We start from the raw sequence: 18,626 nt of genomic DNA on the forward strand, positions 1-18,626 counted from the left end.
CACCACCACCAATCAGCACTGTGCTCTCCCAAAACACAAACATTTTAAATCCATTATTCAAATCCATTTAGGTTTAAGTTAACACTCAATTATTAAAGCAGCGAGAATTAATTATAATTCTGTGTGCAAAAAGCACAGTTGGACTGCCAGAGTTTTTAACCATAGTAGCAATCCCTATTACTGAATAAACCTGTCTCCTGTTATCATAATGTGATAATAATGTCACCCCCAATCAAATACAACAAACCTGGAGATACTGGGGTGAATATAGAACTGATAGTTTCAATCAGACAAAAGCCCATTTTATATTCATATCAAATTTAATGAGGAGAACATTCCTCTCAGAGCTCACGTTTGATTCAGATAACAATCAGAGTAGCAGGGAGGTGACAGGAATATTTCCTGTTGTGACTGAGGCTAAAGGTGATTAAAGTCTTGATGAAATTTCCCTGTGCATGTCTGCTCCGACTGTAAATTCTGCCTTGTCCTTCTTCTGCCCTCTTTAGCTCATCATCTCTCTTGTTCTGTCTCTTGCTATACCCCTATTCCCTTTGGCTCCACTTCTCCTCTCTCTCTTTCTCTCACTCTCTCGTTAGCTCTCTTTCGCTTTCGTCACTCTTTCTGTCCCCTTTCCTTCCTTATTCATTTCTCTCTCTCTCCCTATCCTTCCCTCTATCTCCCTCGACCCTCCTCTCTCTCCCTCTTTAGCTCATGTAATCATCCAGCTCACTACGTTCTCGGCTGCAGGCCATGCTGCCGCAAACAATCACATCAAACTCATCTGCTCTCAACTGGAGCAGCATTGTGCGCGGCCACTTTAAAAAGGCACACAGAAGTGCACATACATATACACACGTGCATGCAAGAAATGCACAAACGTGCCCACATGTAGGCTCAGTGACAGAAATCTGCAGATATACAGCAGCCCCTTCTACGCACGCAAGCAAACACAGGACACAGTTTGCATATTCATACACACATACGATCAGATCGTGTGAGACACACTATCACAGACTTGCACGCCTGTCCTTTTTTCATCGGCCGCCTGTCAGTGTTCGCTACAGGATATACAGGATGAGACAGTCAAATTCTGAGGACTGATGTCACAGTTGCTTGAAAGGGCGGTTTTGATGATGAGGGGGGGTCGAGCTTACCCATCTAATCTAGGTCTAGCCTTGGCACAATACTCAACACAAGGCAGCACTAATCCAATTGGTTGAGACTCAGATCCGTAGCATTGATGTGGGGCCTTGGCAATTGTGAGAAGAAATGGAGGATTAAACGTTGGTTAATTAATTATGTATCGAGTGCTCACTCCAAAAGACTAATGAAATCCTCGCGGTGAACTTTCTGAGGCGGTGTCACACTCCGATGGATCTTGGACAGCACTGCTGGAGGGAAGGCGGGGGTCGAGGACACACACACACAGGCACAAATAACAAGTTGGAGAGGCTTTCACGTGGAGCTACGCAGGGCAACTAAATATATACGTCTAAAGCCCTTCTTATTCACCCGACACATAGGCACATGCAGTTACACCCACAGGCAAAGATTCACACATTGGCTCACTCCATCACCGCGAGGTAAAAACAACCATGAGTCTGACTCCACCTACGCACACCTCTGCGTAGTTCTCTTATTTTGTCTCTTGTTTGTTTGTGTGTTTGTTTGTGCTTTACTCCCGTTGTTTGCCCATGCAAAGCTGGAGCTTCTCCAAGCAGCCGATTCAACAAGAAATAAAGGAACAGCACTAAGTACACAACATAGTGCAACAATGCAACTGCAATGGGCTGTTAAAGCTGCAGAACTGGGGCCAGAGCTAGCCAAGAAGAGGCAATTAACAGCAAAACGTGACACACTCCAATGGAGAAACAGCTCCCTCTCTCCTCTCTTTAGGCTACGCATTAGCATTTTGGGTAGCTGTGAAGGGAGGTGGGATGTCGGCGGTAGGGGGAGAGGAATGGAGGAGTGGGGATGTTGGTGGAAAGGGAATTTGCAAGAACTGCAAAATTGGATTTTCCGACCCTTTTTAAAGTTCCCAATTGAACTTTCCCACCACTCTTTCTGTTCCAACTTGTCGACTCGGCAGGCTGATGAAGAGGACGTGAGGCGATGGGGAATTGAATATTCTCCTCTCCTCAGGCTGTGATAAAGAGCCACAGAGAGAAATAGGTATTATAGATGTATAGATAGTGATGGGGTCTGTTGTTGTCACAGGGCGTATATAGCAGTACAGCTGTGTGTGCACAGAGAAGCTGCAGCTTCAGTCTCCTGAGGGACAATGTGTGTGTGTGTGTTTGTGTGTATTATCAACATGCGTGCATGTTTGCCCTCATACACATGTATCTGCCCTTCATGTACCCCTATATGTACCTGTGATGGTCTTTGCTGCACTTTTTTCTTTCTTTTGTCCACATTCTGCATTAATTGAACTTGATCCTAACCACATTCTCTCCTCCGATTTTGATCCACCACAATGTGATCAAAATCAGCGGCAGGAGCGCAGGCAGAGCACCAGGAGAACCAGGGTAAGTAAACACCAGCATCGGCTCATCAATAATTAAGTGCCGCGTTTGGGTGGAGAGAGACAAGGGGAGGGGGATCGTGTCTGCGCCTCTTCAGTCAGAAGCCTTTGTAGTCCTTGAGCACACACACACACAAACCACATCTAATGGTTTGTTAGGCTTCTGTGGGTGTGAATGCTTGTGCACGCGCATGCTTCCACAGGTGTATTTATATGCGCTACTCTGCGTTTTCAAAAAATGTAGTGTCATTTTGCCTGTGAGCCTTTTAACCCGCTATATTTGCTTCTATTTGCCTGAATACACGTCTCACCTGCAAGACCACAAAGGTACCTGTTAGACTGTAAGACAGTAAGACATGCCCCGCCATGCAAATATCCTGCAGCTATGACACATTAGTGACAGAGGAGCCACTGTTGCCTGTTTAGTTTTAAACTAACTTAAGCAGAACTGAATGAGCATATTGTGTCGGTGAACCTGTTTTTCTCAAACAGCTGCTTGACAGATCTCTCTGTGGGACTTCTGGGTGCTGTGGAGCCTAGAAGAACATTTAAATTCACAGGAGTCGGCTACTGCAGGCAGTTTAATGTGGGATTTATACAGTACAATTAGTTGTTACCTTGCACATTTGTTTTACGAAATTCAACTTCTTGTACCGCAGTGGACTGTTTGGATAATAAGCCGTATATCCTGCTCATCCTTTTCCTCCTCTCTTCACTCTCCTTTCTTCCCCTTCCTTCTACTCAGTCAGAAATATGGCCTTCCCCTACTGTGACAGCTCACAGATGGCTGTGGCAGAGCCTCACAGATGGTCCTATCTGCTGCAAACCCCCCATCAGCGCCACACAGATGGTTCAGTCCACCTCCCATGTTTCAAACCAGGGGGCCGTCGCTAAACCCCATCAGAACTTCCTCCCAGGATGGCGTTAGTACATCACAGGCAATCAGCAAAGTGGAGTGGCCACACCTGCACCATGAGACTGGAGAGTACCAACTGCTAAATCTCTCATGGCTAAGGACCTGTAAGGGTTCAGTATGTCCCAATCAAAGTTGTTTGTAAGTGTCGTCTGTATACATATAAAGGTGCATGTTAGAAAGGTTTGGGATGAGCAGGTTTCAGATGCTGTTTCATGAACTGACAAGCATACTAAGGTCTTTAAATATCACAACTCACAACGTTTTTACAACAACTTTGAAGGGTCTGGCTTCAAGATTCCCATTTTGTCATTTGGATCTTGCCAAAAGCTTGATTTATACAAAAAGCAAATCCCATGGGGAGAGTCTTTGAAAACACAACAGAGTCATTTAAGGAGACTTCTAGCATAACTTAAAATGGACCTAAAATGTTTGTGCTTATAACTTAAAAGATCTTGAGGGAAAAATTATCCTTTGGATAGTCTCAAACTGTGATGCTTCAGGAATTCTCCACTTTATCTGTTAGATAAGCATTATCAACTTTCCCTTCAACCTCAACCTCATCTACTACTTTATGTCATACATATGTCAGAATGTCCATCAGCAGGGTCTCAGGAAGGTGTATGAACTGTGATGTATACAGTCAGGTGGAGCAAGGGCCAACTGTTTTACCAGTTATTGACTAGAATAAGAAAAATGCACAACAACCCAACAAACATGACCCTTAAATTCAAGGTGTGTCCCCAACAGCTGGTTCTTAAACCTTGCCAAACTGTTTTCCCCCTTAAATTATGCAAGGCCTAATTTATTATCCCTTCAGGCTGAGACGTGTACTTACAGATGATGTAGTAGTCTTTCCCCCTGAAGAACTCCAGGCCCCATAGATTGGGGCTGAACTCCTGAAACTTGAGGGTGAACTTGACGTCCTGGTCGGGTTTGACACAGTTGAGCAGTGGCGTGTCGGCCTTGGTGATAGTGCAACTATCCAGCTGGTCCCTAGGCACCATGTATACCTTGTAATACTCCACGCCATCACTAACCGCGCCGTCCACGCGGGGGCACACAATGTCCAACTTATCCCCGATCTGGGGGTACAATACCACGCCTTGGCCTGGCACGAATCTGAAAGCAGACACAGGGAGGAAAAAAGGATATGAGTGAGCTGCAGAAAAAGTGATGATAAGACATTCATTATGCATTGCGGATTGGAGTGTTGGCCATTGAGCCTCTCCATATCTTAAAAAAAGAGAGAAGTCGGCTTAATTATTGATGTGGTAATTAATGATTGGGTCCATTAATTTTAGATGATGAAGGATAATGGCGGAATGTGTGATGTGTGTATATGTGTGTACGCATGTGGTGCAAAGTGACCCCATATCTGAAGATGAAATCACAGCTTTTCTTCAGCATTGTGGCAGCGATGGATAGAGAGAATAATTAACCGGATAAATGAAGAGAAGGCAACGCGCTTCCCGGATGCCAGGGAAATGGCAGAACAGTGTTGGCATACAAAACAGAAAATTAAAAAACAATAAAAGCCCAGCGTGGTGATGCAAAATCACAACAACAGGAACAGCAGATAGACAGAGAGCCTGGAGGGGTTTGTCTGGGAGTGTAGTTGAATTTCCCTAAACTCTTCCCAAAAGTAAAATAATGTTGCCGTTTAGTCTAGAGTACTGAGAGCCCCTGCAGCATCCCTGTGATTGCATGTGCTCTCTCACACACTCCTTCACAGTTGGAGCTTGAGTCTGAGGTGAAACCTTGTATTTATCTGCTAAACCAATTTGCCCTACAATTGAATATAATTTGAAATGTTAACCATGGATGCCCTGGAGGCTTTTATGGTACACTGTGAATACTGGTGCAAGTAAATAGACAGGAATATTGCAAATACTGCCTACTGAAAATGTTAAGAATATCAAGTGGGACCATTCAGGTTTAATGTGTTCATCACATGTACTTGTGGTTCTGTGATTGTGTCTGACCTGTGAGCCAAGAAAATGGGTCTTTAACCCAGTCGACTGACAGAAAAATATTTGAAAGCTTTTTTTTTTTGTTGCATAAATACCAAATATCTCTCTTCTAAATTGTGATTATTTTATTTTTTTGTGAGAGCAACTGAATATATTTGGGTTTTGGACTTTCAGACTTTTGAGAATTGTGGTGGTCATTTTTCACCACTGTGATGTTTTACAAACCAAACCATTAATTGATAAATCAAAAGAATTATGTGCTGGTTATTGACAATAACTGTAATTGATATTGCAGCTTTTTTGCGAGTGTAATGTTACTAATTATTTTCAATATTTCAATAGCTGGCATCTTCTGCTTGTTTTTCTGAGAAACAGTTGCAATTCCAGGGCTGCCCATCATTACACCATACATCATTATACAACTAAAATATAATTTAGTTGACATATCAATTAAATTATCTAATCAACAGATACAACCAAATATGTGTGAAAATGATTCTACTGTAAATACAAATGTGTTTAAGTGTCAGTAGGACCTGCATCTCCCAGTGAACTTTAACTTATTTTCCTGGAAAAAAGCACAGGAAAGCCTCGGTTCGTATCATTACAAAGCAATGAGACTGCAACAGCACGCTCTTCTGCTCTCCCAGTGAGCCCTGAGCTCCAGCGTAAGGCTTTTACTGTGTTTTTTCCTGACTACAAAGACAGCCACCGCAGGGTGGCAGGGGAGCCTTCACACAGGGGACGGATGGCAAGGCACAGTCGATTCATAATTAACAAAGCACTAAATGAAATAGCGCGGGGAAAAATTCAACGCATAATCAGTTTTATATATATAAACATACTGGCTGCTAGCTCTCACAGAAACATTTTTCTTCTTCTTCTCTCTCTATCTCTGTCACACACACACACACACACACACACACACACACACACACATTGTTTGTCTTTCAAACATACAGATACAGACATCTTCTTCCTCCAACAGCATGCATCATCTTCTACATTTCAAGTGCGCACACACATATAGACAGAAACACACAGTGGAGCTCATACGTGCACACGCAGCGGCTAACTAGGCCGAGTGAATATTTTTTCTGCCCCCTGGGGACACACTCAGCGGTGGTACAGTGTGTCCAGTGACGGACATAGGGAGAGAGAGAGAGAGAGCGAGGAAGGAAGGGAGCGAGGAAGAGTATGTATGCCTATGCATTGCAGCGCCATCTGGCATTATCTTATCATCGTTGTGTGTGTGTCTGTCTCGAGGAAGGGGCATGAGGGGGAGAAGTAGAGCACAGAGAGAGAGGAAAGGTCCTTAGAAAGGCCTTGGAGGCTTCACTTCTACACAAACACTGTGGAGCTGTCGGTGTGTGCATTAACCATGTGTGTGTGTGCGTGCATGCGTGCATTGTAGGAAGCATTCATTCATGCGTGCAAGTGGGCATGTGTGTTTATGCAGGGGTAAGAGCATGCATGCATGTGCTTATTTTAAACGTCTGTGCGCGTCATGGGGTATGTGTTTGTAGCGTAGTTTGTGGTGGCCATTATTCATCTAAAAAGGTTAATGTAAGAGTGCTTCAGTACTCTGCTTCCATAATGACAACACAAGAGCAGATCTGTATCCTGCACCTCCACGTCCTTATCGCCTTGTCTCATCATGCTCAGATACTCAGGGTCCATGTGTATCAAAGCTATGACTCTGTGTATTCTCGTGCTTAGGGCTATGCAATATAGAGAAAATCTAAATCACACTGTTGTTTAACAAAAACCTTTATATTAGTATTGGGCTTTTACAAATTACATAAATAATGAGACTTTTGATGAATAATCAGTTATGTGGATATAAAGACTAAGTGCAATTACAGGAAAATTAAAGTTCACAAAATGACATCAGTTTACTGTAATGCAGCCATTAAAACCAGAAGAAAAGGCAACATGCCATATGCCATATTACTATATCCAAACTCTAAGACAATAACTTCCCTCATATCACGATATTAATATAATATTGATATGTTTCCCAGCTTGCCAGTGCTGCCATCCTCTTAACCCATTTGTGTCAACTTAAATTTTGAATTTCAGGTGGTGAGAGTGTTCTCTGAGTTAACACAAATTTGAAGACATTTTCAAAATAGGTCAAAACCCCCAAAAGTGATTTCTAGTCTTTGGGCACATGAGGGTACTTCTTTAATTAATGAACGAAAGACTCATTATATCATGATAAGAAAATGGCTGCACCTCAGAAACTACAAGTAGTACAATCAAGTAGCCTATTGAGTATATTGATTCATAAAAAAATGATATCAAGGTTATATACACAAATACAGGGGGGAAATATTTGAAATGGAAAAAATGGATGAATACAATGATAGCATTCTTCCCAACTTTCAAAAATTCTGACTTTAACTGTTGATGAAGTGAAAATCCTTTTTTTCATGTGATCTGTTATACTGTTTAGACTAATCAGACATAACTGAATGTTCTGTTTTTTCCTTATCATACTAAATACATTATTTAGGCACAAATGGGTTACAATTGATACCAGTCATGTCTGTGTACTTGACACTCCCAGAGTGACTCCCAGACAGAACATTAGGGCTGGGCAATATATCAATAGATACTATCTTAGTCTGGTTTTAGCATCTGCTTTACAGTAAAATGAAATCATTTTTAAACTAATTCTTTGCTGACTTTCCTGGTTGTTATATTGTTTTCCTTTACCCACATAGTCTTTATATCCACATTACTGATGACTGGTTATCAAAAATCGTATTATGTCAATCTTACATTTCCATGCAATATCAGTATATCGGCCAGCTCTGACACACATACAGGTACAGGCCCACACCTAGTGTACACATGCATACATGGTGAACAGGTGAATCACGTCTTTTCTGATCAAGAATTTCACCACATGCAACACCTTTCTGACAATACTATCAAGAGGGTGTCGGAACTCCTGCTCTGCTAGCATGAATGCTATCAGTACAGGAACTGGGTAACAGCAAATCAAACATGAGCAAACCTACACAAAACTAACACACAGGGAGAGCTGCATAACAACACACAGGTAATCTCATCTCGTTCTGTCCCTGCTGCTCTCACATACAAGCACACTGAGTGTCTATTCTGTGTGTTTCTCCTCACACAATATGAGATACAGTCATAATGGCTGTATCATATTCTTTCACTGGCTTTACTATTCAAAAATTGAGATCTGCCTTAGCCAGGGGCAAAAAAACAAGACTAACACAAACCATCCTCTCTATTACACTCTTGTATTTTAGCCAGCTGATTTACAGCAAAGTGCTGTATAATGAAAGCATTCAATAAATGCTGACAGAGAAGAATAAAACTGTTTGAATATGGGTTTAAAGATAAGCTGCCAAGAGGCTGACTGAGGGCAAATATGAGCTATTCTGAATTGTCTCTTAGAAAAAACACAAAAGGGGGGTTAGAAATGGCAAGGAATGAGAGTAGAGAGGAAGATTGTCAACTTGGACACTCATTCATTAGTTCTGCACCGCCCTTCCACGCTCCGTCTCCTCCCCCGGCTGCGTTTTGTGATGGCTGAATGTGTCGGATACCGGACACCTGGACCAGGGCAGCATTAGAACCAAACACCAGGTACACAAGGTCACAGACAGGCGGAGGAGCCTGCTGCAGCTACTGCACAGTTAGCAAGGAGGAATAAAGCCCCACCATCTTATGATTGTAAATTAATTTGACCCCTGACCCCCACCCTGCTTTCAGGCACACTTGGCCCTTCACCCCTCCAGCCCCCCCTAAAAAACCTCCTTTAGTAAGACTCCCCCCACCATAAATATTCCTGAACTAAAGAGCTGAGAGCACTTTATCACACAGGCCTGGTGCCAGTCTGGAGATTAGGCATTAAATACATTAAAGGCTGAGTCTCAACAATTGCGAGGTAATGTAAAGACATATATATACTTTGACTCAGTATGGATTGCAGAATTAAAGACATTAACTCTATCCTGCAGGACAGAAATTGAAAAGCTATAGGAATATGAAAATGTAATGCACATATTGATTTATAAACTTTTTTTTTGTGATTATGGTCTTTTTTTTAATGAAGGCAAAATTAATTAATTTATGAATTTGTCAAAATAATTCATGGCACAGTATAAATGTCTCACTGCTTTCAAAGCAGTCTGTCAGTCCAATAAAGCCATCATTTCTTCCAAAGGAAAATATCCAAATTCATTACTATCAAAAATAACAACTTTGTGTGAAAAGTGAAATTACTGCTGTGAATACTAGACATGATTAATATTAGTAAATGGAGCTCTGCGTAATAATCAAGGTGAATTAGAGAGTCGTTTAATCGATCAGTTGACTAAATCATTTATAAAGCGAAATAACAAACGCTACTTTTGTCTGTTTTATAACTATAAATAATGTCTTGTCTAGAACTATAAATTATAAATGATTATCTTTGGAGACTGTTGCACAGACAAAACATTTGGAGACTTCACTTTGACCATTTATTTCACTATTTTACAGACTAAACAATTACTTGATTACTTGAAAAACCAATTGATAAATTAAAAAAATATGAAAATGAAATAAAATCTTTGCGAGCTGCAGTCCGGTTTTCTGTCACGCATCATTTGTCCTTCCCCACAGTGAGGCAGCACTCCTCGAACAGTGTGTGCTCTCTGCTAATCACAGGAGGTGATGAGAGCGAGAAACAAGGACTGAAAGCAACAGACAAGCGTACAGTAGCACTCCTCTTCTTCCTTCTCTCATCAGTGTTTATCTCTCTATCTGCCCTTCTGCACTTCCCCTACAAACAGTCACACCAAACTGCTCAGCAGAGCCAGCAGGAGTTGACAGAGAGCGGAGCTGCCGGCTCCATCAGCCGGCCCCCTTCCTCTCATCTCTAAGCACACCGTCAGGCCATTTGGTGGGAAGGTGAGAACAGCCACAGGTGCCTGAACTCTCTCCTCACAATCTCCACGTCTCTGTCAGAGTTGGAAATAAAGGCTTTTGTAATACTGAGGTTTTAATAATGAAACGGCAAAATCAGACAGCTGCAATTTTCTTCCAACAAAAAGCATTTATTGGAAAAGAGCTTTAAAGCAATGACTTCTGCCTGTGATTGCTTGTTAGCGGACGACCATGCCTTTCTTTGTGATGACTTTTACAAAAAAGCAATACAATAAAATTATCTTTTGTAAAATATAGAGTTGTAAATTTTAGGTTACGGATTTTAGGTTTCAAAGCAAGTGAAAGCCATACGTGACAAAGCCTGCTGATTCAGACACACAGGTGGGCGACACTCTGGGTGACTCCTGGAGAGGTGACATCTGTTTTTCTCATTTATCTTCTAACTACCTCTCTTCACCTTAATGTTTGGTGTCTTTTTTAGTGTGTGTATGTAGGGCTTTGGGGAGGGGAGAGGAAAGGAGAGGAGAGGAGAGGAGAGGAGAGGAGAGGAGAGGAGAGGAGAGGAGAGGAGAGGAGAGGAGAGGAGAGGAAATGTTTGGGGCAAAGGGAAAAGAAGGAGGAGGAGCAGGACTGCGGACCTACTTCCTGAGGTTATGGCCGCTACATCTGTCGACAGTAAAAAACAACAACAAAAAGATTTAGATCGGCCGTGTGTGAGTCTCTCCCTCTGCCTGTTTTTCCCCGCGTCCTCCTGTCACTGCACATCTCCATATAGCCCCCTTGTTTCCTGACCCCTTGTCTCTTTTAGACTTTCTATTTAAACCAGTGGATTGATGGATTTATGTGTGGCAAAACAGAGCCACGGTTGCTATAATCCCCAGTCTGAACCTAGCCTCCATTGTCTTCCTGTGGCCCCGAAGTTATGAGAAAACAAAGTGAAACACGGTGAGGGTGAATATTTACTGCAGATCAAGAGCAACTGTTTGACTCTGAATCCCAACTGCAATGCAAGGATTCATTAAGGCGGCAGACAAAGAGGCCAAGCCGGGCCATAGTTAGGGTTAATCCAGCCACAATTCTTCCCAGCGCCCGGCTTTCGCCCTCTGTCGGCCGAGGGGACAGAGGTCTTTAAGCCGCCTGTCGCTCTATCCCCCCTCGGCCTAGCTCTGGTTCTGTGCACTCTCCGAGCCCTCGGCCCTACCTTTCATCCAGTAATCCAGGCCTATGGGTTCTGAGCCGGCCTAGACATAATTACCCTCCTCGCCCCAAGGGGCCCCAACGCTTTCTTCTCTCCGTCTCTGTTTCATTTCTCTCACTTTTTTCCTATTCTCTCACTCCCTGTTCTTTTATTACACAATCTTAAAACTTTTCTCTTGGCGGTAATCATTAAAAAGCCATGTCAACCTCTATAACCCCGGCAGTGTGAACCCTGTGTCGAACATGGCAGGATTTCACTTTCTCTCCTTCAATTTTTCCCTCACGCTCTCTGCCGATCGATGTAGCTAAATTAAAGCAACTGATCTTTCTCTCTCTCTCAGCTCCAGAAATAAAGAAGGGAAGACAAGAAAAAAGCAAAATTAGAGGCACTGCAGGGGTTTTGAGGAGGAGGGATAGCTGGAGGAAGAGGGAGGGCATCGTTACGACATTCAGCACAAGGCCTCGTCACTCATTCACGATGGACCTGCATCTCTGTGCCCACCCCCCACCCCTCTCTGTCTCTAACCCCCCTACATTCACAAAAGGACCCACAGAGATGCCCCCGTCACTGCCCGGTCACAAAGGGCCTTTGGGCTTCTATGTAATCTCTTAATGAACTGCAGTGGAAGAGAGGGAGCGCTCCTTTTACATAAACCATGTAAAGCAGGCCTCTCTTTTGTTTCTCCCTCCCAACTACAAAATGGATTACCAGAAGAAGGAGGTGTGTGCGATGTGATGTGATGTGCCTATGTGTGTGTTGGGGAGATCGGGGGGAGGTGGTGGGGTCATTCTCTTGTTTTTTTTTGTTTTTTCTTTCTCACTAGGTTCATGCATAAGGGCAGTAAAGTAGTAAAACGAAAACAACAATGAGGTTTAATCGACACAGCCGTGGGCTCTGTGGAGGGTTTTTTTCTCATATAGATGCACACACACTTAGTACACACATAGTGAGAGAGAGAGGGAGAGAGAGCCTAGCTGTTTCTTTATCCTCTCCCCCGGCCTGCACACACAAAGGCATTAGACTGGCCCGCAGCCTTCACATTTCTAACATTCATCCTTCCTTGAATAGTCAAAGAGGAGGACTAACACAAACTAAAAGAGAGACGAAGAGGCAGGGACAACTTGGGCTGTTGAGCATATTGCTGACCTGCTGAATAAAGATATTCACGCTTTAGGCTTCTCTGTTACCGGGGAGGAATAACTGACACACAGGCATGGGGACTTTCAACACGTTGTAAAAAGGATAATACACTCACTCAGGAAAGTTATTTATCAGACATTAGCTGTATGGAAAATGAGAGGCACGGTTTCTGTCCAGATCTCAAAAAATTGTATGCTCTTCCTCTTTGGTAATGAGTAATAAGAATTAATAAGAGTGCTTTATAGTGAAAGAGTTGATATTTATTCCAGCCACAGAACTTGAACTACAAACTAAAGTTATTGTTCCTGCTGTGCTCCAATTCACAAAGGGCTATTTGCCTAAAGAGAAAGAGGTGTCCAGTCACACAATGATATCACTCTGTGGCCTTTTACCTCTGAACTTCTCACCCAGACAGAACGCAAAGAATGCGCACATGCACACACTAATTCCGTGGAATGCCCGCTGCATTTGTGGCAGCCTGAGGCCTATACTTGCTCCCAGGGTGGACGCATTTTTCTTTTTTTTGTTTTGTCCTCTTTTTCAAAATCAAAAATGACACGCCAAGTGAAATGACATACCAATTTGCAACAAGAGCTGCAGCTCCAAGATGGAGCAGGTTTCATGTTCTGGCTCTATGAGAAAGGCTTTCTGAAAGCACAAAATTACTTGTTGGGCGAACCTTATATAGAAAGAAAGCTTTGACAGGAAGCAAACTGAAGTCTATACATAGTATGATATTTTAAAAAACATTCTTAGCTGTGTATATATTTGCTGCATCAGCCACTTTGCAATGGCTTCAGCCTAAATTCTCTCCAAAGATCAGATTCAAGCTAAAGTATCCTGTTAAAACTATTCTGGGTGTTTTGTCTTCACCGTCTGTCTAGTAAGGCAAATGCTCATCAAATGGCACTATATGCATCGGCCTAGTCGTAACTCATTACATCAGACACACAACAGTACAATTTGGGGTGAAATGTATGTGTGAAAATGCAGTCTGGACCGATATGAAGCTTTAAATAACAGGGTTTGTTGCCCATCCGTCCTAAAATGAGGTAAAAGTATAAATGAGTGCGTCATTAGGCGCACAGTCTGGATTCAAACGCGTCGGGACACAGATGGCCGTGGCGGTCAAGAGACTAGAAGGCCGAGTGCTGTATATAGAGCACTAGAGATGTGTCCCGCAAACCCTCCACAAATGGCACAAGAGACAAACAGGGCCCGAGTTCGCACAGCCCGTTTCCATGTTCATTCCCAGCACCTATGGACATGCAACATCAGACACCTGTTTGACCATCAGAACGTCTCCATTGTGTGTTTCCCGCTGATGAAAAGCAGGAGACTGAGAGGCAGAGGGGCTTTCTGGCTGCACCCGAGCCAAAAGCTGAATTATTGAGAGAGTTGGAGTTTGGCCGTGACGAAACGGCCACAAAGAGGGGCGCCCCCCGCCGGGCTGAGACCAGGGGTGTAGAGGAGGAGAAAGACACCTTTTCTATCTGAAGAAAAGAGTTTAACCGCCTCTCTTGGCCTTCAGGAATATTTAGGAGGCAAATGGAGGGTTCAGATTATGTCAGATTGCAGAATGTGGTCTATAAACATGCAGGGAGACGAGTCGTTCGCTCTGTTTCATAATAATAATCCATCAGTGGTCAAAGCGAATGCACTATTTTTAAAAACACACACACACTAGTGTATGAGATCGCTTGAAATGATACTTCCGAACGCAGCCGTAGCCGTTGTTGTCACGCTTTTACATTTAGGTTTCTGACTGGCGCAATACGTGGTTGTAAATGGTGGAGAGCTGTTGGCGCACAGCAGTCTATTAAAAGTTTTCCTCTCATCGACTATATTTCTTTTATATTATCAGCCCTTAAATTTGGCACACTGCTCAATTAATTATTTAATTATTTCAACACTTAAGAGTTGGAACCCGCAGCAGAGCGTCAGAGGCCCGGTGGTGCGTCCCAGCAGCTCCACGAAGCCTCCGCCTCGTCATGTTCGGCACAACGAGGATTTACTTCTCTTCTATCTCTCATTAATATTATCTTGGTTACAGTGGGTGAAAAACATCTAATATTTGGTCCAGTGGAAGCACAGCAGTGAGGGAATAAACGGGCCTGCTAATGAGCTCAATACAGCTTCAAAGCTCTGCTATTTTTAATTGATTTGAACCTGTTACCGTCACAAATGAATTATAATACGCCGAGTCGAAGTTATTATTGACAGAGGATGCGAAGCGTGAAGTTACCTTCAACGTTAATTTAGCCAAACAGCCACATATCTGACTAACTCCACCGAAATAAGCCAATAAACAACTAATAATAGATGAATCACACAAACTAGGGAGCTGTGTGTGTACTGCGCTGCTATAACGCACGGCCGAGCGGGCCTCCGCTGCCCGCGACGCGTAAATATTCCCCAACGGCGACCAGACGCAAACAGTAAATCTATCAGGTAAGCAGGAAAGCAACGTTTACTCCTAAATACGGTTGCTTTTATCTTGACATGTGCTGTGGGTGACTGCGTTATCATTTCAGGCTATTATCCACGTGGATAACCCCGATACTTGTCAGTAGTGCAAACCCAAACTCAGTACAAAAATCATGGGAGTTAAACTGCAGAGCGGCAGAGATCGGTTTAAGATTCTGACGGAGCATTAAGGTTCCCTGGGAAACTCGGCTACAGATGTCCAACTATAAACTGTATTTATTTATGACAAATCGTACTTTGAGACGCGACTCCAACAGACTGATGTCGTGGAAAACCACTGTGCGGATTACATGAAAATATAATGGCACAATTTAAATCACGCTACTCTGAGAGCTCTTTGTTCCACTCAGTGTATGTTGAATTGAGGAGTCGTTTCAGTAAAACCACCGTATGTAAACTGGAATTATTTTACGCACAGAAGCTCTAGGCGGCAAGCAAGCCGACATTAAATTGTCTGATTTTTCAACGGACTCTGGCATGAAATCGTCGCCATACAGGAGAGCGTACGGCATTACGGGGTCAGTAATCTGCGCGGCTGCTCCACTTACTTGGTATTTGTTGTGTTCCAGTAGATGGACTCCAGGATGAGCGCCCGGCACAAGTCCACTTTGAAGGCAATAAACAAAACTCCAAAATAATATCTCCACATCGAGTCCCCCATGGTGAGCCTGCGCGCCTCCGGGTGGGTGCACAATCCTTCTCAAAATAACCAAATATGTCCGCAAAAAAATAAAGCAGAGGACAAGCGCTCCAGAAAAAGGGCTGACCGCGGCAATTTCTTCACCTTATATCCCGATCCAGTGGGGATGTGCGTGGACCACAAACCCCGATCAGACGTACCAGAGCATCTCCAGATGAGAGACCTGCTCCAAAAACCAAAGGCGCACGGCAGTAGTTCACTCAGCGGACAGTGGGTTTATATTCTCCCCTGTTCAGAGCGCAGACTTCACCCCGCTGTAATACATCCCTCACAGAGAAAAAGTGGTGTTGTCCGCTGTGGGCCGGGAGGCAGATGGAAATCAATACAAATATAAATCCCCCTGCGTTATAGTCCAGAAATGCACGGCAAAATCCAGAGCAGCAGCAGAGGAAAGGACAGTGATGGCTGGTGGTGGAATGGTGAGATATTCCCCTTTCAGCTGCTGCTGCTGGTGGTAGTGGTGAGCAACAAACTGTGGGTGACAGCAGCAGAAAAATGAGAAAGGCGAAACAATGAGGTCGGGTGATCAAAATTAAGAAAATGATCAAATATGAGAATGAAAGAAATCAAAGGAGCTGGAATGGAAGTTCTCATACTAGAGGTCCCCAACAAGTGCTGCGGCTGAATCCTGCAGATCCGTCCCGAACGCCCGCACACAACGCAGGGATGATGCCTCAGCGCTGCTCCGAAACCTGGATGGAAAGTAACTGCAAGGAACCGCGACTGGGAATATTTGGTGGAGCTGGTTTTGCCCAGACCCCGCCCCCTGACGCCGCTGATTGGTCCCTCGGCGGGGAAGTCAGTAGGAGCTCTGCTGTCAGTCAAAGGGGGCAACTGGTTCAGTACGGTAACTAGTGGTGTTCAAAACGTGGACTTTTGTCAATAGTCAGGTGCGTGAACCTGAGTGAATGTTATTTTTATCTTATTATAACATAATAAAAGTGTCCAATAGCCTAATACACAAAATTATAATAAAGGTGGATTCCACCTCTTAAAGCTTACGGCAGGTTAACTGAACAGACCAGATTTCATGGAAATAAATTGTTGTTTTTTTATTCCTCATAAAATCATTATGACCCTAAAACGAGGAATAAGGCGCACTGTGAGTTTCTGTGGATAGCCCATAATGAGAAGGAGACGGCTCACACACAGCCTGTATTGAGCCCACAGTGCTGCATGTGTCTCCATTGAGAGCTCTTTACTGCACTTCAAGTTTTTTCGAAAGACACGAGCGCCCACTAGCGGAAAATCCGCTTCAGAGACAGCCGAGGAAAGCCACACGCAATCAAATTACTTTGTTTTTTCAATCTAAAGAAAAATAACATAATAGATTATTAATTTATAACACATTAAATAGAACATTGTGATATTTAAAACATACATTGTTTCATCACATAGAGTGAGTTTAAAGGGGAAACCCGCATGTTCTTTAATCTTTGAAGAAGTTTAAACATGTTTTCTTTACCTTTTTTATTATTCTGCTTTTCTGCCTGTACCCGACTAAAATTATTTCGTTATTATCACTTATGTGTTCAGACCTAAATGTGCTGTTTAATCGCTTCCCGGACTATTTAAACATTATTTTTTAACATAAATCAAAGTTCCTAATGAAATGGCACTCTTTCACACTTTCTGCAAACACTTAAATTTTAGTCAATAGCCTCTAATTTGATGAGTAGGCCTAAACACACACACACACAGCTCTGACGGTTGTAGATTACAGGTGTCCGAATGTAACGTGTGAACTTTTGACACTTTTTAACGCCTTAATTCGATCAGGGCGCTTTTGAAAGGCGGCCGCTGTGGATTGCGCCTGTTAGTTTAGTTGATTATCAGGCTGATATAACACCGAGCAGATAATTGAGGAGTCCGATCGCACTTTTCCCCTTTCCTGGCCTGGAATAAACACAGAGAGGGACGCAGGCTTTCAGCACACTGCATGTTTATTGCAGCAGCGTGAACATCCATTTCATTCAAAGACTGGATGAAGGAAAACCCGACGACCGTATTAGATTAACCAGACTAACACGCGTGGGCCCTGCCGAACCTTCTCTAAATATTTATCTCTTTCACTTTTTGGAGACCAAATTAATATTCCTCAAATATTTCTATAATATTTTATACGGACTGTGTACTAACTTTTCAGAATGATAGTATATCTCTTGTGGTGCTACAATTTGTTTTTGTTTCTTTTGCTTCACATCAGTTTGTCTTTAAAAATACATTTGGGGCTTTATTCAGCTACTTTTGACTTTTTTTGATAACCCTTTCCTCCTCGTAAAATATCCCGAAAAAATACCAATTCTTTCAGTTATTTAATGTGTGGCAGAATATTTTACTGTCTGGACTACAAACTGTGCAACTCTATTTAAATTGCAGGCAAACTTTTACGGAGCCTATGTTGTCTTTAAATGCCTTGTATTGGTGAAAAAACTGCGGATGACAGCGCAGAGGAAGTTTTGAGTTTCTTTATTTTTAAATCTCTTCCTTCCTGCCTCTAAAACAAGTCACTCAAAACCCGTCGGCCAGTTATTACTGCGGAGCGTCTTTCCTGAAGAGCCACACACACACACACACGCGCGCGCGCGCGCGCGCGCACACACACACACTTAATTGTGAATCTCACTTGCAAACAGGAAGCAGTTGCAACAGAACTGATTGTTGTTCCAACAATGTGAAAGAGTTAAAGTGGATGAAATGGATATTGTGCTGAAGACAGCCTGCAGACAGCTGAATCAATTCAAATCAAGTTTGAGAAGCTCTCAGCTTGAAAATACATT

The 18,626-nt window shown here is 43.1% G+C and overlaps 1 protein-coding gene across 1 annotated transcript in view; it reads right to left on the reverse strand.

Annotated features, from left to right (window-relative positions):
* efnb2a (ephrin-B2a) overlaps positions 1–16,539 on the reverse strand; it is a 29,354-nt gene extending 12,815 nt beyond the window's left edge. Inside the window, exons 1-2 of the mRNA XM_059343151.1 lie at positions 15,695–16,539; positions 4,276–4,559 (exon numbers count right to left, since the gene is read on the reverse strand). Coding sequence (XP_059199134.1) covers positions 4,276–4,559; positions 15,695–15,807 — 397 coding nt within the window. The 5' untranslated portion in view covers positions 15,808–16,539. The remainder of the gene's footprint in view (positions 1–4,275; positions 4,560–15,694) is intronic.
* Between the last annotated feature and the right edge of the window lie 2,087 nt (positions 16,540–18,626).

This window comes from Centropristis striata, chromosome 10, assembly GCF_030273125.1.
Source record: "Centropristis striata isolate RG_2023a ecotype Rhode Island chromosome 10, C.striata_1.0, whole genome shotgun sequence".
NCBI lineage: Eukaryota > Metazoa > Chordata > Actinopteri > Perciformes > Serranidae > Centropristis > Centropristis striata.